This window comes from Sardina pilchardus, chromosome 1 (genome assembly GCF_963854185.1).
Source record: "Sardina pilchardus chromosome 1, fSarPil1.1, whole genome shotgun sequence".
Classification (NCBI taxonomy): Eukaryota; Metazoa; Chordata; class Actinopteri; order Clupeiformes; family Clupeidae; genus Sardina; species Sardina pilchardus.
This window is the reverse complement of record NC_084994.1, coordinates 51476624-51499404: the sequence shown is the minus strand read 5'-3', so window position 1 is coordinate 51499404 and position 22781 is coordinate 51476624. Positions and strand designations below refer to the sequence as shown.

General features: G+C 40.3%; 1 protein-coding gene across 2 annotated transcripts in view; it reads left to right on the top strand.

Annotated features, from left to right (window-relative positions):
• The window catches only part of LOC134095632 (son of sevenless homolog 1-like), a 32810-nt gene that overhangs the window by 3157 nt on the left and 6872 nt on the right, over positions 1 to 22781 (top strand). For both annotated transcript variants that reach the window (XM_062549273.1, XM_062549281.1), the window contains 15 exons: positions 130 to 255; positions 954 to 1085; positions 3517 to 3681; positions 3819 to 4028; positions 4125 to 4268; positions 5847 to 5957; positions 6663 to 6761; positions 9138 to 9265; positions 12706 to 13364; positions 14948 to 15029; positions 15325 to 15447; positions 16797 to 16900; positions 19580 to 19802; positions 20861 to 20980; positions 21242 to 21404. In XM_062549273.1, coding sequence (XP_062405257.1) covers positions 130 to 255; positions 954 to 1085; positions 3517 to 3681; positions 3819 to 4028; positions 4125 to 4268; positions 5847 to 5957; positions 6663 to 6761; positions 9138 to 9265; positions 12706 to 13364; positions 14948 to 15029; positions 15325 to 15447; positions 16797 to 16900; positions 19580 to 19802; positions 20861 to 20980; positions 21242 to 21404 — 2589 coding nt within the window. The remainder of the gene's footprint in view (positions 1 to 129; positions 256 to 953; positions 1086 to 3516; positions 3682 to 3818; positions 4029 to 4124; positions 4269 to 5846; positions 5958 to 6662; positions 6762 to 9137; positions 9266 to 12705; positions 13365 to 14947; positions 15030 to 15324; positions 15448 to 16796; positions 16901 to 19579; positions 19803 to 20860; positions 20981 to 21241; positions 21405 to 22781) is intronic.

Genomic DNA, 22781 nt, shown 5'->3' with positions numbered 1-22781 from the left:
TATTGGCGAAAAGATCAGACAGGAGCTATTGGTTTGAGAGTGTGCAGTATCATTTTTCTTCAAGTATACAGTATGTTGTGTAAGCATCCAGCATGCAAATGTGATGTATGTTGTTTTTTGTGTGTTCAGGTCCTGAGCCAGGTACACCCTAAGCTGTCATCCCAAGAGGAGGCTCTGAAGTACATTGAGGAGCTGATCCTGTTACTTCTGAACATGCTCTGTCAGGCACAGCCCCGCACTGTGCAGGATGTGGCAGTGAGTTCAGTCATCATAGCAGTTGCTCTAATTGCCTAGCCTCATGCATCATGCTTTTGAGAAGTGGACACATTAACTGCATATAATTTATTTTGACTGTCTATCTATATTGCACACAGGAAGTTTCGTCAGACCTGCATTCATATTCATTTTTTTTCGTCTAACATATTCAGATTGTATTTTGTCTTCTCTCTAATGCCAGCAGATGAGTCTGATGAAATGTGCAGGTGCTTTATTCAGAGGTTTAAGTTCAAAGCTTAACCACTGAACATGGTAGTCCTGTTCTACCATGTATCCCTTACCATCGTTCTGTCTCACTCCATATTTTTCATTCTCTCTTCTGTCTGTCTCTCTCTCTCTCTCTTTCTTTCTCTCTCTCTCTTTCTCTCTCTCTTTCACTATCTCTCCCCCCCCCCCCTTCTTGTGCTTATGGTGTAATCACACTTACGTTCTTGGAGCTATACATGTGCTTTGCAGCTTCATATATAGTTTACACATCTACGATGAACTGACCCAGTGTTTCTCCTTTTTACATTCTGGTTTCCCTTTAGTAGAGAGCTGTAGATGTGTTTGTGCTGGTGTTTCCTTAAGTATCATGGAAAGTCATTCACCCCTGAAATTGAAACGATTTGTTGTGGAAGTGAATTGTACAGAAACCTGGTCATATTTTGACTTTCTGTGTTCTTATGTCCTTTCAGGAGCGTGTACAGAAGAGTTTTCCCCACCCCATAGATAAATGGGCTATTGCTGACGCCCAGGCTGCCATTGAGAAGAGAAAGAGGAGAAATCCTCTTGCCTTACCAGTGGATAAAATCCACCCTTTACTCAAGGTACTCCTTAGACTTATTATCTGCCAGATTGTCTCTGGGTATCAGCTGCTTATGTGGCACATTCACAGACCTGCCAACCTGTATGCATTTTGCGTAGCAACCACGCATTTTCATATCAAAATGTTTTTACATTTTGTTTTTATATTTATTTTACGTAAAACTACAAAAAAAGAGCAAATATTTAACTTCTCTGGAAAACTCCATGGAGCATGTGAATTAGAATCTCCCGCTCATCTATTTCATGCAGGGGTGAGATACAGAAAGGAAGTGACCAATGAGAATGACAGGCAAAGCATAGTGGCCTCTCGTTATGCTATTTTTTCTCCAACCAACGACAGGTTAAATAAAAGACTTGGTGAGGTGCCGCCCTGGTTGAACTGAACTTATCCTAGGCTAAACATTTTGAGCTTCTTATTGTTGAGTGTTCATTTTGTATTTTCTTTGGAGTATATAGATCATTACTCTTGTTTATTAGCGCAAGAACAAATAATAGGCTCCCAGATGGAGATCGACCACCTATCACTTTTGTTGAGATAATGTAATCATTGCAGTCTCACAGATTGCAGAAAGACACCACCATCTTAAATAAACTGAGTACAACAGCAGATTGTCCATAAGTCTCTATCTACTGTAGCCTGTATTCAGATGTATTAAAGGTAAACTATGCAACATTTTTCAGTTAATCAATTTGTTTCATACTGTTATATATGATTAAATGAGTCATTACCGGTCGAACAATGTTTTTTTCGGCCGCCCTAGTGGTCTGTAGCGGTAGAACCACGCTTGCAATTTCAGGAGCCCTCGGGCGCGCACCCATAGTCTAGGAAGTCTCATGTGAAGTCTCGATCATGCTCATGAAAAGGTAGACTGACCGATTGAGGACCGATGAAATCGACAATCCTGCATAGTCTCCCTTTTAATTATGTTGCCATAACATGAGGGATAAATACACTTCTTTACAAAAGAAATAGCTCATACGAATGGATTGAAAAGAGGTAAAAGTAGACCAGACATGATTGAATAGAGACTTCATATAAGAAAATGGAAAACATATCCACACCTGTCCCCATCAGCAAAGTGTTTTCATTGGTTATTGGGCTCTAAAAGATATTGTCAAGATGATGAAGCTACTATAAAAGATTCAGTTTGTACGCAATGTATCAAATTTAGATAGATATCCAAGATTAAAGATGGGTCGCTATCTAAAATGCATCTTGTGTGCATAGCCTGCATTTGTCTGTTTTTGGCTGCATGCATAAAGGCTGATCTTTTTTTTTTCTTGAGGTGCTACTCAAAAATAATCTTCAAGGTTGGCAGGTCTGCATCCACATATATCAAATTAAATTGATTTGAATGAATGGCATAGTTATTTTTAACAGATGAGAACACAGGTGTATGTCTGAATGAACCGACAACTATTCGTTTAGAACACTCCATGACCAGATTTTCCGTATGCACAGCCATTTGTTGTGCCACTTAAGTCAATCAATGGCAATGGTCAGATGCTAAATGCTGCTAAGTTAATATTGAGATCATTCAGATGATTAAATATGTATGCATATTATTTATATAACAATTGGTGTAATCAAATTCCATCACCAAAATTTTCATAATTATATGGACGTTATCAGGATATTCTGTGGATACACCTAAAGTTGTCATTAGGGGGTGCTATAACTCAGTGATATACATAGACATAAATACATGCACACACACATAAAGATGCACACACACACCCACGTAAACACACACGCACATACTTAGACACACAGACATACGCACACACGCACGCACACACACACACACGCACACAGACACAGACATGCACACATGCAAGCACGCACATACACACACTTAAACACACACCCTCACATGCACGCGCACACACACATAAAGATACACAGACATGCACACACATATAAGTACACACACACGTACAAAAGCAAACTCACGCATACACGAGTTGCAAGAGTAGAGAATGGTGTAGGAGATGGAGACAAATTGACTAATTGATTTATTTTTGCAGACAGAATGTGCAAGAATAAGCGGCCGTCCTATTTTGTACCGTTATGCGGTACATGTAGTATTTGGTATACAGTTATTGGATCTTTGAATTGTACCGATTGGTGATTTTGCATCACAGAAATGACCAAATCAAAGATTTTTTGTCAATCTGTCAAATCCTCTGTGTTAGTGATTCTATAATGTGAATTCAGAGGAGAAAAGTATAAAACATGGAAATGTGTTAAAACCAAAACTGCCTGAGACCTGCTAATAGGGTGAATTTAGTTCATTTTTCTGATTGTTTTCCAGAAGTGCTGTGGGAAAAGCAAAAGGGGAGGGTTATGAATACCTTTTCCAGCTAGTGTGAAGGATTTTGTAATTGAACATTTATCTCCTCTAACCAATAATGCTATCTTCAACTCAACAGGAGGTACTTGGTTATAAAATAGACCATCAGGTGTCTGTGTACATCGTAGCTGTGCTTGAGTATATCTCTGCTGATATCCTGAAACTAGCTGGGAACTATGTACGCAACATTCGTCACTATGAGATCTCCCAGCAGGACATCACTGTGGCCATGTGTGCAGACAAGGTGGGAAGTTTTTCAAGGATCACCATCATGCCATTTGGGTTTTTGGTACACACACATGGAATAAACATGGGATATCCAGAATAAGGTTATTCTTAGTGTTTGTCCGTGGCCAGTCTGTGATTGTGTTGTCTGGGCAGGTGCTGATGGATATGTTCCACCAAGACGAAGAGGACATTAGTGTCTTCCCCCTGATAGATGAAGAGCCGTCATCATCTGAAGAACAGACTTACTATGACTTGGTCAAAGCTTTCATGGCAGAAGTTCGTCAGTACCTTCGTGACCTCAATCTCATCATTAAGGTGTTCCGCGAGCCCTTTGCATCCAACACCATGCTTTTCTCATTCCATGTAAGTTGCTCCTTTCACCTATGTTGTGATGTTAGCACCATTTTTCTTGCAAGCCTCTTTTATACCTTGTTTCTCTCATTGCCTGATTTTATTTAGGATGTGGAGAACATTTTCAGTCGTATTGTGGATATCCATGAGGTTACTGTGAAGCTGTTGGGATTGATAGAAGACACAGTTGAAATGACCGATGAGGGTAGCCCACACCCTCTGGTGGGCAGCTGCTTTGAGGACCTTGCTGAGGTAATGGCACTGCCATTCTCCTTCTAAGTAGATCTCAAATCCTTGTTATCAGTAAAATGTAAAAAATCTACATTTCAGCACTGTTGTGATTTTGATATGGAAGGTGAATGAATGGAAAAGAGAAATGTAAACAAAAGTCAGTTTTACTATTCTTGCTAAAGGAGCTCACATTAGCATTTACATTTGCAAACATAATTTTTCAGGAAGATCACTAATTGTATCAAATAATAGGAATAATATCAATTGCTCTGACTGCGCTGTAAAAACCTTTCTGAAAATGCTGCACAACCAATATCGGCCTCTACACAGTTAAATATACTTACTGCATTAATAGGCCTGCACAATAAACAGTACAGTACATGCACAATGATTGACACACACGGACCGTTAAGCTTGCATCAACATTACTTCCTCTTGGTGTCGCCAGACTGCTATTTACAGTTGTGGTCATTAATTTACATACACATGCTAAAGTTGACTAAAAAGATATATAAAATGTCTTTCTTTTGGAAATTGATCTTAATGTGTTTTTTTTGGTTTGTTTTGTTTTTATTCATGATACGCTTTCACAAAAACAGCAAAGGGTTAAATGAGGAAAGAAAATGCTACGGAAGGGAAAAGCAGGAAAGTGATGAAACTTGAGGTCATAGAGATAATGTGTAAAAATAAAGAAAACTCTAACCTTTAAGGACACCTATTTTCTTTGTGAAGGAATAACCTGAAGTTTTCAGACCCCTTCAAGTTTTCCACATTTACGTTTCAGACTCATCTTAAAATGGATTAAATTGCGTTATCAATTCTCAAACAGCCCACAAGAGAGACCACTGCACATTTTCTCTGATGTGATCCTACAGTCAATCATTTCAAATTTGCAGTGGTTTCTTAATTTTGAATATGAGTGGCAACTCAATTCGAATGCCACTCATATTCAAAATTAAGAAACCACTGCAAATTTGAAATGATTCTACTCATTTGAATGTCACTCAGCAACCATAGGCTGATATCAGAAAAATGTGCAATGGTCTTTTCATTTTTTTTCCAGATTCATAGACCACGCGAGGATCACGTTTAACAAAAACATATATATATTTTTAAAGGAAACAGTTGTGCGCAAATATAGAGAAATGTCAGGATGGGTGTGGTAAGAAACAAAATTGTAATACAGTTTGTTACGGATGCGGTTTAGTGTAGAAAGCAAAACAAGTGCAGCGCGGTCCAAGGTGGAGACGAGGAACCCTGCGCAGCCACCAGGTAGCCCTTTTTACATCGCAACCGCACAGTTAGGGTAGATGACGCACATTTGCCTGCTAGGCTCCACCCCTGCAATGCAGACATGAGAGGACAAGCAGACAGGGTCATAACAATACAATATAAATGATGGGTATGTCGCAACTATATTTACAGCTTATATAACTACCGTATCATAACTACAGCATTCATTATGATAATGCATACACACTGTTGATACTGTTGGCCATTGTGTTTTGTGTGTGTGTGTGTGTACTGTATGTGTGTGTGTGTGTGAGGGACTGGTTGTTTGAATCTCATTTTGATTTGGGGTGTGTTATTTTTTTCCAGGAGCTGGCTTTTGACCCCTACGAGTCTTTTGCTCAGGACATCCTGCGGAGTGGCTTCCACGATCACTTCCTGAGCCAGCTCTCTAAGCCTGGGGCTGCGTTTTACCTTCAGGTGAAAATTAGATGCAGTACAAGACTATTCTGCTCACACTGATATGTCCACGATGTGTTCCAAAATCTGAGAACATATCATTGATAATATTTGACTCACATCCTCACTATGATTGACCTATACTAAGTATGAAGGAACCCTGCATTATTACTATTTCTAAACGAAAGGTCACACTGTGAACTGGTGCTAGAGTATTCTAGTATAAGGTGCATTCGGACACACAAGTTCTTAGAATACAGTTCTGCTAACTACAGAGGCTGCCCCTAGAACTACACAGTTCCTAGGGCTTTTTTTGTTTGCATTTGCACACAGTAGGAACCAGTTATGTCTAGAAGACATTTGTTGCATGACAGTAGTCAGTCTATGTAGCATTCTCATTCTGTTTTTATGTTAAGCAAATTTAAGCAGAAGCTAAATTATTTATTAAATTATTAAAATATTGGCACGTCTACTGCCTTGGCATGCACATCAGATATGGTTCCTATGCACAGGGAAAATAACCTACCCTTAAGTAGGAGCAAATTGATATAGGAACTGTGGTTAGAGAAACTCTGTAATGCGTGAAAAAAGGGCTTCTAAGAACTGTTTATTCTAGGAACTGCAAAAAGTTCCTATTGTACCGAAAGGGCCTATTGAGGGATTATCAGAGAGGAACCCAACGAGTGATTGTACCACTCTGTCCTTCTCTGTTCTGTTCATCTGCAGTCTATCTGTGAGGGTTTTAAAGAAGCTGTCCAGTACGTCCTACCTCGCTTGCTGCTAACCCCTGTGTACCATTGCCTCCATCACTTTGAGATTTTAAAGGTAAGAAATCGCCACTATTGGCATGCCCTGTAAACCTCAATGCTTACGAAATTCAAAAGCATATCTACAAACTGGTCGCTTTTTAGTGAAAATGTGTGTTTTGGGGGGGTCAATTTCCATAGTATGAGACTTTTGTCGATTTCATGCTTGATTGATAGAGAGAGGGAAAGTGACAGACATAGAGAGAGAATGACAGGCAAGTGCTTGGCCTCTATGTGCTATTTTTACAGACCTATCTATCAGTTGTTTCTGAGGGCAGGCTTCCTCTACCTCTCTCACTTTCTGCTTTCTGTTACGCATAGCCTGCCTGCAGCAGCAATATGACCAAGGAAAATAAGAAAATGTTGGCACACATGCCATGCCACACATGCCACATGCTATACGGAAGTGTATCTCGACGTAAAGCATCACATTATTGGGCTACTTTCCCTCAGCCCTCGGTGGGTTAAATAAAAGATTTGCTGAGGTCAGCTTAAGTGTATACTCGCAAATTCACGTTCCCTCGGCTGGCCGTTTTTTAAATTGCTTTGCGAAATCAAGTAGAATCTGCACTGAGTGAGATTGTGAATTTAGCTTGGCTTAAATCTTTTAGTGTTGTCTTTGAAAGGTCTTGCTTGTTTACGAGTTATTTGAGTTAGCATTATATTTTCCATGTGTTGATGATGGTTAGACATGACGTCCTCAGGAAGCACAGACCTTTCCAAGGCCAAATGTAGCTATTTGCAACAAATACTGAATTGGACCTAGCAAAATATTTTGACCTGCTTAGTGATGGGTGTTTAACTTTTTAACTGTTTTCTGTGTAGCATATAGATAATTCTTGATAATTAGTGCGCAAATAAGTGAGACCTACTGTAGGCTTCTAGACTGACATAGCGCACCACATGGAGTATGTAATCATTGCAGCCTCAGTAGTCATGAGAGGAGCAGAAAGACACCAACATAACATGAGGCATAGATGTATTTCTTTACAGAAGAAATATCAGATAATGATGGTAATAGGAAAATAGGTAATAGTAGACAGACATGCTAGAATAGAGACCAGAAAATCGACATCCACAGTCCCTTTCTATTCATGCGTGAATCCCAGCATGAACAATGTTTTTTGTCCCGGTTTGAGGTAGTACTCAAGAAATGTATTCAAGGATGGCAGGTCTGAAAATATCTTCTCCATCATCAAGTTATCAATATTCATTATTGAATGCTTTGCAGCTCTGCCTATGTACATGTAATGTGAATGTGTTTTTTTCCCGATATTCCTTCATTTACGTGTTGAAATATCCGGACGGGGGGTGGGTTGGGGTCACCTTTTTCAGCCTTTCTGAGTTTGCAGGTATGCAAAAGTCCCATGACCTATGAGCAGTTTTAAGTTAATCCATTGTACAGTATGTCTTGTTCCACTCTGTTTTCACCCAGACAAATCCATTAAGTCATTGTTCTAGCTTTTCCTCACTACTATTACTGCTATAACTATGATGTTATACTTCAGGGTGCCAGTGTTTGTTCTGTCTGCCCATGTCTACTCCCAATGGCAATAGATTTGTGTCAGCAAGATTTCCTTGTGCAGGTTTGTAGTGATGCTATAGGTTGTGTCCCGTCCATGGCAGGTTTAACAGATGACTACATATTTAAACCTCTGATCGTCAACAACGCAGCCAACCTTACATCCTCCCTCCCACCTTATTCAATCAATGATACGAATAGGAGTGTTGCTGGGGAGTCACAAGGACCAGACCATGTGCCTGTAGAGGCTTTTAATGAGTACAAATCTGGCCCTCAGCACTCTAAGCCTCTTTACAGAATTCTTAAGGAGGGGAAAGTGAAAGAGTAAATCTTAAACTGCCTCCTCTACATTTTGTTTGAAATGGACATTTTGAGTTTGGGGACTATAAGAGCAAGCTTTTACAGTTGAATGATATCAGATATGGTACTAGCATTATATATTGTTAATGCGGGTCTTTTGTCATCATTTGCCATTGGAATTACTAAATAACACACCCTTAATTGTCATCTTGTCCCATTGCCCTACTCCACTACTACTTCTTGTGTCAAAAGAAAATGTGCTAGAGAAGCCTGATTCCAAACTGTACTCATAAAAATGTGTTTTAGGTTATGCATAGAGAGTCCCTAATTTAGGTTATGCACAGAGTCCCTAATTTCGGTAAAGGGGGAAAGGATATGAGTTGAGGGATGAAGACGGGAGAAGGAGCACTTGTTCTCTACTTACTTATAATCTCTCTCATGAGAAAAGTCTTACAGCGTCATGATCCTGTGTGTGTGTGTGTGTGTGTGTGTGCGCGCGTGCATGCATGTTTGTCTTTGTGAGTGTATGCTTGTGTATACTTCCAATTTCCTTACCAACTTATTTTCCCCTAGCAACTGGAGGAGAAAAGTGAGGATGAGGAGGATAAAGAGTGTCTGAAGCAGGCCATCACTGCATTGCTCAATCTCCAGAGCAGCATGGAGAGGATATGTTCCAAAAGCCTCGCTAAAAGAAGGCTGAGGTAGGAGCTTTAATCGGAGTCTCTTTTGAAGGATAACTGACAAAAAAACCTCTTCTCCATTACATGCTCTTTACAATACATTGATAATAATTGTTTCACCGGCATATTCAGTGAAACATTTCATCATACACACTCAAACACATGCTCAACCTTTCTCATCTAATATACATCAAACATGTCCTCTGTTTCCCCTTTGTCCTTAAAATAGTTACTTGACTTGGTTGCAGGGAGGGGGCTGGAGTGGAGGGGTTGGTCACTCACCACTGTTGACCCAGGGAAATTGCGTCAGGATAGGGAGGGATGGTAGGGATGTGGAGTTGGGGGTGGGTAACATTATTGTTCTCCGTTTTCTGGGAAAAACGCAAGTGGACGCTTGTGAAGCCTGGATATTCACATTTCTAGTCTTTTGTTCAGTTTGTGGCATTATTATTTGGTGTGTTGCATTCTTTTTATTGATCTTCCATGGGAGAAAGAAGAGTTTCCACCTTGAGGACATAATTGATCTTCATCATTGGGGTTTCCAGCTTAGTTGTGAATTTTTTTTTTTGGTCTCTAGTTAACATATTTTTATGGGGAAAGGATGGATCATTTTTTGGTATGTGTCTCTTCCTGCATAATTCCAATCGTGTTTGTACACATTGCAGCGAATTTAGTGTTTTGTGTATTAGAAGACATATTTTAATGGTTGAGCTTCCCCACCGTGTGTGTGTGTGTGTGTGTGTGTGTGTGTGTGTCTGTGTGTGTGATTTTGAGAGGAGTGGGTGGGGGTGAAAGAAGACAAAGAACAAGGCATTACACAATTGGGCTGAATTTGAGTGTCTTTGTCAGGTTATAGGAGGTTGATTTTATGTTATTTTATCTATTTAATAGATAAAGATGTTCATTTGATTGTATACCAATTGTATTCCCATTCTCCATTCCCTTGCGTTTTAAGTCATTTTGTGCTTTTTAGCCTGAAACATTTTCAGAAACATGCTTCTGTTGTTTTTCTTGAGATGATAGAGTAAATCTTGTGATGAGATCAGTGTCACCTTGCTTGCAGCGCAGAGTGACAGTGTTGTCTGCTGGGGCATCCATGCAGCTCATTTTGCTGTACTTTGAGGTGCTGGTATGAGAGGAGTTGTCTACGTTCCATCTGCTCTCTATCACATCTGACACCGTACTCCTCACGGCGAGGCACACGTGTGCCTCACCGCACCTCGCCACGTCTCAGAAACTACAGTAAGCTCCTTTGCAACCCCCTCAGCCAGATTTAAAGCAGACATCCTTTTGAGATGCCTGTGCTGGTTGCTGCATTACATTCCCTTTATTTATATTTTTCTATTTTCTTTTCTTCCCTGCTTTCCTCAATTCCTTGTACAGCACAAGCAGATTGCCCTCTAAAAGCTTCTTCCAACTCTAGAGGTACCGAATACTTACCTGTCTCACGGCTTGGACACACTGCATCTGTTGCTTGTGTGTTGATTATTATTTCACCACCCATGTTAGAGCAACCATGTCGCAATCACAAGCCGTCTACAGATAGATTAGAAGTGGCACCTATGTTTCTTGTAAAAGGCAAATGTGTTGGAAGAAGTTCTGTGCAAAAAAATATAATGAAGATGGATAGTCATTAGGGGTGTGCATCTCACCCTTATAAGATGATTCGATATACATGCATGAGCTACAATATGATTAAGAAACTATATGTTTCAATACAGAACAAATAAGTGTGATGCGATACGATGTGATGGGCCCCCAAAATGCAATAGTTATTTTGTTCAATTTCAAATTTTATTTTTCATTCTATAAAATCCATTTCTATAAATTATTATGAAATGGGTGGGGCTATAAAAGACTGGGGAGTTATTTTTGTTACTTTAAGGCATGAGAAAAATCGGGTATGTAATTTCTCCAAAAGGCTTTATTGACTGTATTGAAAGACTGAGTAAACATTTATCCTCTAAACGAAACCACTAGGCCAATTAATAGATAACTGTGCATTCATGTCATCCTTACAAACAGCTGAGCCAGTCAAAATAGTTAAAACTCTGTGGTGTAGCTGTTTGCTACATTTCAAGTACCAAGGGGGGGAAAGGTAGACTGGGTAAACCCAGCCCGATCTGCCGGCCATTGGATTTTGCCCTGCAGCTCAGGTTAGAAACCTCCACATTTTTCTATCCTGCTTCTGTTACAAAACTGCAGGGACCAATCGCAAGCTGTCCTATCCACCTGGTGCACCCGGATCGTAGGCCTGATTGGTTGAAGGGCTATCCAAATGTGTAGTCATTTGAAGTATGCCCGTTGATCACGCCTCTTTTGCAATAGAACAATACAGAGCAGAATCCCCAGACTAAATATCAATCTTAAGATTTAGCTTGGTCTGGTGATAGCAAGGCTTGGGGAAAGGGTGTCTGTATTACACAAGGAGGCTACTATAACACATGTTGTGAGCAGCGAGTTTGTCACATCATCAAGTTAGGCAATGTTACCCTCCCTACCCAGTTAACTTTCAGACGTGCACCTGAGGGATGGGGATGCTCCCACGGAAAGACCATTGCAGGAGGCTGAGCAAAGTTACCACGCAAACAAGGGGTGTTTGCTGCAGTCTAAAAAGCTAGGTTAAAGGCTAGTGCTTACGACTGAAGTGCTTACTTCATTCAGGATGCTGCAACAAGCATGTTAACGCCACACACAAGTTATTAGTCCATGCTGGTGAATTTGTACACCCCTAATAGTCATATTGGTGTTTTTAAAGGTGAAAGTGAAGGCTGTAATTATTTACTATAAAGATGATTGGCTATCATTGTTATGTTTAAGGTAAAATAGCATAGGTTTTCCAGTGCTCTCTCTCCCCTTTGAACAAGGTAAACATGACTGCTGTCTGGTACAGTAACTGGTCAGCTTTATAGTCTTCACTTCAGCTCATTAACATTGCTCAGTGTTTATTTATGGCCATTATCAAAGGCAGACTTGATGTAGAAAAAATAAGAGGAATTCTGCAGCAGGGTCACTTCAGAGACGTTTCTGTTGTGAACAGACATGCGCAACCATGCTGCAGTAGCAACGCAATAGAGTCAGAACGGACGCGTAATGGACGCGATGTGCCCAAGCCGTTAGATTAGAATTAATCTTCATGTTAATCAATTGAACTCACATAGTGTTTTGGAGTTGTAGATTACAGTGCTGGCTTGGTTAGACTTGTATGATTTTGCCCACACGTTCCTATTTGTAATTCCAACTTGTAAACTTCACTTGGGTTATCTCTGTGCAACAGGAGTTATAGGTGCCCTCTTCTCAAGTTCTCCTGTCTCCAAACAACTTCCTCCTAGAACATGTTTTAGGAAACAGAACGTCACACCATATCTACATCATTAGGTCTTTCTTTCCACATGGCTCTTCACTCATATCACATTCTCTGGGTTGTTACTAATACTTGCTTTATATCCCTTCCATTGTAGCGAATCAGCCTGCCGCTTCTACAGCCAGCAGATGAAGGGCAAGCACCTGGCCATCAAGAAAATGAACGAAATCCAGAAGAACATCGATGGCTGGGAAGGCAAAGACATTGGTCAGTGCTGCAATGAGTTCATCATGGAGGGAGCTTTGACACGGGTTGGTGCCAAACACGAACGTCACATTTTCCTGTTTGACGGCCTAATGATCTGCTGTAAATCCAACCATGGACAGCCACGGCTTCCAGGAGCCAGCACCGCTGAATATCGCCTCAAGGAGAAGTTCTTCATGCGCAAGGTGCAGATCAATGACAAGGATGACAAAGAGGGCGAGTACCGCCATGCCTTTGAAATCATCCTGAAGGATGGCAACAGTGTCGTTTTCGCCGCTAAGTCCGCTGAGGAGAAGAACGGCTGGATGGCGGCGCTGATCTCACTGCAGTACCGTTCCACGTTGGAGCGCATGCTGGACACTGCAATGATGAAAGAGGAGAAGGAGGAGCAGATGCGGTTGCCTGGGGCTGAGGTGTACCGCTTTGCTGAGCCAGACTCCGAGGAGAATCTGGTGTTTGAGGAGAATGTGCAGGCCAAGTCAGGCATCCCCATCATCAAGGCAGGCACGGTGCTGAAACTCATCGAAAGACTCACCTTCCACATGTATGCAGGTAAGAGGGGGTATCAGGAGAGATTTTTTCCATCTCATGTTTTTTTGTGTGTTCATTTGTTTGGTGGGATGAGTTACCAAAAACGTCCATTTACTGCACCAAACTGTTATGAACGAGTGTCAAGGAACCATATGCGGTGTGGTATGTCTATCAAAAAAGAAACAGCCAGCACGATTTTCGCAAAACTCATTTTTTCATTTTTGGAGCATATCCAACTCATTAGGCACCTCAGAGTGTTTTCCATAGGCTATTTCTCACAGAACCTCCTTCTGGGAACTATACAATTGTGAACCTAAGAGGAGTCTGTGGTCCTGTGCAATTTATTTATTTATTTATTTCTGCTGCAAAACTGGAGGTGAGCTCAGATTTTAGCTCTCCCTTTTGAGATTAAACTGGCTATGTTTTGAAAAATACAACCAATTGAAATCGGCTTACAATTGGCTTATGCCATTGTCATAATAATATTAAGTGTTGAAGCCAACTCTAGCCTGTTGGACTGCTTAGCCCCCTCATCACTGCCCACAGCTGTATATTTTTGTAATTGTTTTTGGACTGTTGAGAAGTAGGGTTGACCTGTTACAACTCAAGCTCAACCTTGTCAGTAGAACTGCAGCATAAATATAGCACAGTACTTCATCCATTTTTTACTTGTTTCTATTAACCCTTGGGAAAAGCCTTTGCTGCAAAATAGTGCATGTGAGCATGCGCGTATGCAGAGGGTTGGAAAGGGAAAAAGGTGCTTCCTGTCCCACACTACATGCTAGGCCTGGCTTCCCTGTTGCAACAAACACACATGTACATGCTTGCAAACATTCATTTAATCTAACACAGTTCACAGACAACCAGACAACCACCTGCATTTTGTTAAGCCTAGTGTGTGTATGTGTGTCTGAATGTGTGTATTCTTTGGACATGAACCTTTAGTATGAGCCTTGAATGGCTCTGCAATTGTGTAGTCAGATCTATTTTAAGTAGTGTTTCTGTGCGCACACACATTGAGCTGCCTTTGTACGTCAGAGCAGTGCCTGTTTCCTGCCTTAAATAATTCCAGGCCAATTGTTTGTAAATCCACACCAAGGCAGCTATTGTTCCCACAGTGGCCTCACTAAAAGAACAGATCCATCATGTGGCCAAACAGCTCGGTGAAAACCCTCAGTTGCTTCTATGAAGTTTCAGCAATGCTACATTTGTTATTTTATTTATTTTATTTTTATCAGGCTTCTCGGCCAAGTATACTTGCGTATAAAATTTGGTCTCTGCATTTATACCATCTGTGAATTAGTGAACAGACACAGCACACAGTGAACACAGTGAGGTGAAGCACGGGGAGCCGTGAGGGATTAGGTGCCTTGCTCAAGGGCACTTCAGCCGTGGGTATGGGAGAGCAGTGGTCAACTACTCCCCCACCCACATTTTTCCTACCGGTCAGTTACCAGCCTGAAGCCCTAACCAGTAGGCCATGGCTGACCCCTTTTTAAGCATTCACTGTCTTGACTTAGGTCTGTTGCCTACTTTGTTTGATAGACTTCTGTACTTGGCAAACACAAAAATTGACTGATGAACTAAATGTCATCTTTCACCAGACCCCAATTTTGTGAGGACCTTCCTGACGACATACAGGTCATTCTGCAAACCCCAGGAGCTGCTTGATCTGCTCATAGAGAGGTGAGAGGTGGCTACAGTGTGCAAGTCATACACTGCTGTTCAAAAGTGTGTCCTTAGGAATCTCCATTCCACTCCATCATAGACAGAGTACCAACTGAGCTGACTGCTGACTGACCCAATGCTACATAGTTTTGGTCACAGTCCTCTTTTTGGATGAAATAGTAAATTGTTTGACTTGTAGAATTTGCCATTTCAATAAAGGCATCATAGCCTTTTTTTCTATAGATTAGTGCCTTGGCTTTGTAACAATGTTAGTATTACATTGTATTGTGGCTGCTTCTCCCAACTGCTTCAGGTTTGACATCCCTGAGCCAAAGCCCACTGAAGCAGATCAGATGGCCTTAGAGAATGGAGACCAGCCCCTGAGTGCAGAACTGAAACGATTCCGCAAGGAGTTTGTTCAGCCTGTACAACTGAGGTACACATGCATGTATTGAAACACAAAGAAATATTTCGCTTGGCCATGATCTTTTCAGGTTTTGTTTAATCTGACTGATATCAGTGTTGTGTGACTTTGTCAAGAGCAGGTTTACTTGAGATATCTATCTCCTTAAAGGGATATTCTACCATTTGGGGAATTAAGCTAATTTTCCACCTCCCCTTGAACAAAACAATTGATATTTACCTTTTCCCATTCATCCAGCCATTCTGTGAGTCTGGCGATACAGCTTTTAGCTTAATTCCCCAAATGGTGAAATATCCCTTTAAGTGACATTGCTGACAGGAGCAATGTTACACCATCCAGTAATCACCTTAGCATAATGCTAGCAAATTGTAGAGAATAAATAGACATCTGTTTGGAGAACAGATTTTATATTTGAAAAGATATCCTCCCTGGCAACAAAATATACTCAGATGGATGTAAACATGTAACAATTGAATGGGTGTAAAAAGGATTTTTCCTTAACATGAAGTCTAATATAAAACTGATGTAAGTGATATATCAAACAATGGCAGATTTGTAAAGCACTGAACGCTCTGAAAAAAACATAGTCAAAATAGGCTATTCCCATACAGAGAATAAGTTTAGCAGGTAAGGTGGTGAAATCATTTTGAAAGTAGACTTTAAAGGATTTGGGCATAGAGTGGGGAAGGAAACTGTGAGCTTTTAGTTTTTAGCATTAGCATTTTAACACCTTAGTTCCCATAAAAATGTTTGCAAATTTGTCGTGAACAAAACAGTGGCCGTAGAAGACCTACAGTAGCCATTCGGTAAGGTAAATTAAATTGTATTCCGTCTTTTGTCATGTTCTGATGTCTTGTTGTAAATAAAGATGTTGCTACCAAAATGCTAAAGCAAAAATTAAGGGAACCACTGGATGTTGCTTGCCTGGTGCAGTAAGTGGGAGGTATCCATAGTTACAGACAACTCTTAAATGACTCCCCTTTTCAAGTAACTTTACGTTACAGCCACAGTGCTTAAAACATGATCTATCACAGATTATAGCTACAAAACCCTTCTGTAATTGATAACTTAAAGGAGAAATCCAGCCATTTTTGACATCGCTGTCTCTAAAGCAGTTAGTTAACTATCAGGGACATTGTTTTTTTGATCCACACAATTGTCCACTCCACACAGGTGTCATTCTCCCAAGGATTTAATCAGCAAAGAGATTTTTCAGTTGTCTCAGGAACAATTTTGTTACTTGTGCAGTGGGTACAATGGATGCAATTAAGTCACTAGCAAGCGTAACATCAAAGATTCTTCATAGCACCAGACTAGACATCAACATGCACTCTTGTCTAAATTTGACTGTCTATCTGCAGGGTTCTGAATGTATGTAGGCACTGGGTGGAACACCACTTCTATGACTTTGAGAGGGATCCTCAGCTACTTCGACGCCTAGAGGAGTTTATTGGCACTGTTCGAGGTAAAGAAATGCACTCTGGAAAACAAGAGAAAGATATCCGGTCACTGTTTTCTATGTTCCCAGTGTAGTTTAATGCAGTGGTTCTCAAACTGTGGTACAAGTACCACTGGTGGTATGCGGACTCTCTGTTGTGGTACTCTGGGAGTCTCCAGGATGTTTTATTTCATGAAGACCAGGTAATCACTTCAAATGATATAAAAATACTGTATATGTAATGAAAAAATATTAAATTAAAACATTTTTTTTTGCTTTCTTGGGAAAAAAGAAAGAAAACAATGCAAAACCGTATGTACAATGTAAAATATATTGAAATTGGCCTACGCTACTGTATTTAAAGCAACACCATGTAAGTTTTGCTCTCGGGGTCCCCCTACAGTTGGGAAACGGTAATTTCTTCTACTTATGTCGTAAAATCTGTCACGGTTACACCAGAAGCAAGTTAGACATAGCGTACAATATAGGCTAGACATTGAGGCTGCACATTAAATATTAAATGATGTGGTACTACGATACCAGTTATGTGATACATTTGTAAAACTAGGCTTTCAGCTCAGGTCTGTGCACGTTCTCGGTATTGGGATAATGTTGGTAATTGTTGGTCTTATTAGAATTACTTATTAGAAAAAAAAACGATTAGGCTACGATATTTATGAGCAATAGCGTAACCTAATCTAGGGTGGTCATTTTTAGTGTCTTTATAACATAAAAAAAAATTGATGGTCACCAGATATTGTATGCTATGGTATTCACGTCCATAGTGGCATATAGGCTATTTGCACGCCCAAAATGTTTTGAGAGGCAGAGCTCTTATAATATGATGACAGAATCTTACACATGATAACTTTGTTTTTCAAGATAATTGTTTGGTCAGTAGGCTAGCCTATAGGTGGTAGATTTACACGTTGAGCTATAACTAGCATAACCAGCTCCCGTGCAGTTTGGTTGGCAGCATGATGACACTAGATGAGAGCTAGGATACACGTGCTTTTGTTGACAAGCCGAATTCTGCAGGAGGAGTTCTCACCTCTTGGGCAAACTCGGACTGCCTGCGTTGCATGTGAAATGTAGGCCTATATTCCAGGTAGCCTAGCCTATAGCATAGCCTACATTTCAGCATATCATCATATGAATATCATTTCATGGGTTTAATTTTTTTTCAAACGCCAAAAGATCACGTAGCTCATGTTTATAAGGCATCAACTGTCTATTCAAATTTGAGGAAGTGGTGAGGGAAGTGTAGCCTATGCCGTAAAGCAGTCGAATTTTGTAGTTCTTTGGTTCGTACCAGTTCGTACCCAAACCCCAAAAACTACATGGTGTTGCTTTAATGCTGGCCATAATAGTGGTACATGGAGAGTCGATTGTTCTCTGAGGTTGCACTCTTTGTGAAAAGTTTGAGAACCACTGGTTTAATGAGTACGTTTTGATGGATTTGAAATTGAACTTCTCTGGGGTGCGTTTCTAAACACCTGGTTCTTAACCACCATGGTACGATGCAACTTGCGATGAAACAACTACGCTGTTACACCTGTTTCTAGAAAGCATCGCAACTGTGTCGCAATTTGGCACTTCCGTCGTTTTAACAACGTAGTTCAGACAACATTGTTGATAATGCAGGGAAACATATCATTGGTGGAAACAGTGACGACATGTAATACCCCACCCCATCCCCAAGGAATTCTCCGCCACAGCTGTTTGTGTCAACATATTTCTAATTTAAACCCAAAGTGATTAATGCTGGCATGGTCATTGCCATCAGGAAAATAAGTAAACCTACTGTAAGCACATTAAACAGTGTACTTAAGCTGACCAATATATACCATTATTCGTGTTAAATATGTGGTAAAAAAATGTATGGTGTATAACAAATTATCGCTAATGTATATCATCTAACTCGTGGCTCAGCTGTACTGCGTCGGTCCAGTGTGCATGCGGCCAGGGTTCGCATCTTCTCTCTCCATGTCACTTTTGAGTAAGAGTAGGCCTATGACACCCAACAATAGGTTTGCATTTACTTTACTTTACTTTACTTTACATCGAGAGACCATTAGGAACACAACATCAGTTTCAATCATAGTTCCAAGGCATTATTTAGTAGGGTTAATTCCACGTGTCACTGCATGTAGTCAGAAACAAAAGCTTGCAGATTGCAGTAGAATCTACAACGTCTAATTGACAAAAAAAACCTGCCTTAGCCACAGTACCAATAATCGGTGTGCTTACTTGCAGGGTTGGTGAATACCATAATAGTAGCAAGAATGAGCCCAACAGGGGAGTCGGCCTTTAAATATGTAGCCAACAGCGTAGCGCAATCATTGAGTCACAAGAAATACAACAACTTTGATTTTTGGTTAGGCGCTCCGTACACTGACATCATCTGCAACCGGAACTACCAAGGAACGACACAAGTTCGACTGCCCAGGGGCAGTAGTTCAAACCACCAAACTTTTGCGATTGAGAGTTCGAACTACCCTTTCTAGAAACACCAAATCCAACAACAATGGATCGTACTATGTAGGTTGCGACGGAAGTTAGCCAACTACGCTTTCTAGAAACGCACCCCTGGTGTATTAAGTTGTTCTCAGCTAGCTCTTCTAGCTCATATCTTATGCATCTGTGCTTCATATAATATTTGTATCAAGTATTGTTTGTATTAAGTATTGTGCTTACTCCTTGTAGGCAAGGCAATGAGGAAATGGGTAGAATCCATTACTAAGATCATCCAGCGAAAGAAGCAGGTTCAGGCTAATGGGCCAAGCCACAACATCACCTTTGAGAGTCCACCTCCTCCCATTGAGTGGCACATCAGCAAGCCTGGCCAGATTGATCAGTTTGATCTCATGACTCTACACCCCATTGAGATTGCTCGACAACTCACTCTCCTGGAGTCTGACTTCTACAGGTATGTTCAGGCGTACATACTGAGATCTCTGTTGTTGGTATGCATACAGTACATGTAATTGTTGCAGGGAAAGCATTTTCAGAATTGTGTGCACATAGCTCTGATTATGGGTAACTTTGAAAATAGTAATGAATATTATGATTGTTTAGTGAAGCTTACATGTGATGTAACAACAGCTGAAACCAATTACCATTTGCAGTACCATCAACAAAAGAGGTAGAATCCATTCACTGTCTACTCATGGACTACATCTACACCGTCAGTTAAATATGACCCAATACTGATGTGCAACAAAAACAGGAAAAAAGTGAATGGATTCTGATATTTCCAGATCAGTTTCAGGCCTCGTTCATATATGGAAATAAATTGGATATGAATCGGATATGTGCCAATGTGACTGCAGTCTAAACGGGCAGCTCAGATATTCCCTATAATTTTCATTGTTGAAAATACCCACAACCTTTTACGGTTTTGCTTCCACATGAACGCACAACTGGCAAAACAGTATAATTAAAATAAAAAAATAGAAAGAAAAGCTCCAATAAAAGCAGAAGGCTCTTTTGCCTCAAAATGAAACAGATAGCCTATTTTGCAGATACCATGGAAACTAAACAACTAGCCACCGAAATACCCTAATGCAAACTTATTTTGTGCATTTGCAGTGCCTTCTGTGTTTTGTTTTAATTTCGCTTTCCCCTGGTGCGCATGCGGATTGTCTCAAGTGTTATTAGTGAACCATGTAAACACAAATATCTGATATGGGCCACTCTGAAACGTAGAGGTAAACAGGCAGTTCAAAATATTGTATATATATATAGAATATCACAACTGTGCATCAAGGCCTGCCACAACCGTTCACAACTCTGTTGGATGTGCCTTCTTGAAATCTATAGCCAGCTTTGCTCAAGGTCGTTCCCTGTGTTTCCAACAGCTTTTCCACCTCTCCCATCACTGAAATAAAAGCCATCTAGCATATTACCTAATGCCAAATCTTTGACAGCAAAATCAGGTTGAAACAGCGCATCATTCAAGTAATTTATTTCTGGCTTGGTTTACAGGGCTGTCCAACCATCAGAGCTGGTGGGCAGTGTCTGGACCAAAGAGGACAAGGAGTTGAATTCACCCAACCTTCTTCGCATGATCCGTCACACCACCAATCTCACACTCTGGTTTGAAAAGTAAGAATTAATTTTAAACTGTGAAACATAATTTGCTTGTGAAGGCTTTCTGAAATGGACCACTGTCACCCGCTGTTGCCATCTGTTTTTTTATTTGTTACCTTTGTTACATCTGAGAACCCATTACCTTTTGATGCCAGCTCTTCTAGTTTCCCCCAAACAATTGGTTGTGTCAATTCCTCACTTTAAAGCAGGCATAAACTCTGTTCTGAAATCTGTGCATTGCACTCTGTGTTGATGGTTACCCCTGTGTCCTCTCAGGTGTATAGTGGAGACAGAGAATTTGGAAGAGCGTGCTCTAGTGGTGGCTCGCATTATTGAAATTCTGCAGGTTTTCCAAGAACTCAATAACTTCAATGGTGTACTGGAGGTGGTCAGCGCCATGAACTCCTCCCCAGTCTACCGACTGGACCACACATTTGAGGTAAGCTCAACTTAATACATTTGCAGCAGTGGAGCAACAATGGGTCATATTATTGGTTGGTGTAGAGTAGTGAAGATACAAATTCTACAAATTTGGACAAAAAATCTATATGATTTGCAAGTTTGTCTTTAGGTGGAAGGCTTGGCAAGGTTATGGATTTAACTGTTACTTCTCAAGACTAAGCCCATTATTATTGATGTTTGCCACAGACCTGCTAAGCAAACAGATTTTTGTGAACTCCTATAAATTGCTTGTTGTAATGTATGCATGAAGAAAGAAAAGCTTTTTTGCAAAAATCTTTTGATGTGGTGAACCAAACCATAATGCTATCAAAACTACAGTGAATTGGTTTTAGAAATATTGCTGTAATATGGCTCTTTGTGATGTTGAAAGAACTAGCTCTCAGGACCTCTGTGGACCCCTTTTGTGAATACTAGTGATATGCCAGCGGCGTTGAAATGCCTGCTTCTGTTATATGCCGATGACTGCATTTAGTGGTCTCTGTGAGTGATGTTGGTGAGATTGACTGGTAATGAGCTAGAGAGAGTTAGCAAGTGGCTTCTGTGTATGTAAATTAACACATTTCTTATACATCTGGTTAACAGTTTTTGTTTGGAGCAAAGAGGAAGTTATCAAAAACATATGCAGTATATTGAAGGTCTTGTGTAATGGCACTGAAACAGTGTCTCAGACAACCGACCTGCAAGTGTTCCCAAGACTAATATTAGAGCGGTCACTTACCTGTAAATCTATTGTTGCCAGAATGTTATCAAAGTGTACCAGCAAACTGAAATTGTTGTGTTGAAAATCAAGACATTTTGACTGCTTGTGTCATCAATGATAGTGTTATTTTGACTATGTCTAATTCCAGAAGGGCTTTTAGGAATCAGGTTAACTGTTTTTTATCTGTTTTTATTAAACCTACCTAGTAAGAGATTCACAATGAAAGATTTGATTATTTGTAGCTGTTGTCTTTGAATTTGGAGGTATTTTCGTAATATTTAATTTGTGTGATTTAATTTATTAGTATTGTGCCTTGTCAGGCCTTTTTAGTTAAATGTTTTGTGTTTTGCTTTGTTGTGTTTTAAAGACCATGTTGGAAATAAGTGTTTTTCACTTTAAAGGAACACTTTTTAGGAAAATTTTTTCATATTAAACTACATTATTCCTTTAACTAAGATGAGTTTATACATACCTCTCACGTTTCAATGCGTGCACTCAAAGGCTCTGGCACACGGCGCTACTTTGATAGCACTTAGCTAGCCCAGTTCATTCATTAGGATCCAAACAGAGATGAAGTTAGAAGCGACCAAACACCTTCATGTTTTCCTTATTAAAAAACAGTTTTTCCACACAACGAAGTATGGTGAGAAAAAA